Below are 282 nucleotides of genomic sequence, written 5' to 3' on the forward strand. Positions count from 1 at the left end.
TTGAACCATCTCCACAGGAAACCAAGACACTTTCTCACCCACCTCCAAGAGAAACCAACTTCTTCTCAAACATTCTGGAACTATCAGTAACCCAGGCCTTCCTAACCACGTGTCCTCTCGACCCCTCAGTTCTACCGCATCGCGAAGGGCACGGGAGACCAGTACGACAACCGCGCTCGAGCCAAGGGCGTGACGGCGAGCTTCTCCCTCAACGGACTGGGTGTGATGAATGAGGAACCGGCAGATCTTTACCAGGAGAACGAGGAGCTCAAGGTTTGTGAT

General features: G+C 53.9%; 1 protein-coding gene across 1 annotated transcript in view; it reads left to right on the top strand.

The window, feature by feature from the left end:
* LOC119587128 (probable G-protein coupled receptor CG31760) overlaps positions 1-282 on the top strand; it is a gene marked incomplete in the record, with an annotated part of 16,856 nt that overhangs the window by 10,177 nt on the left and 6,397 nt on the right. Inside the window, 1 exon segment of the mRNA XM_037935879.1 lies at positions 130-273. Coding sequence (XP_037791807.1) covers positions 130-273 — 144 coding nt within the window.

Source organism: Penaeus monodon, chromosome 22 (genome assembly GCF_015228065.2).
Source record: "Penaeus monodon isolate SGIC_2016 chromosome 22, NSTDA_Pmon_1, whole genome shotgun sequence".
NCBI classification, from domain to species: Eukaryota; Metazoa; Arthropoda; class Malacostraca; order Decapoda; family Penaeidae; genus Penaeus; species Penaeus monodon.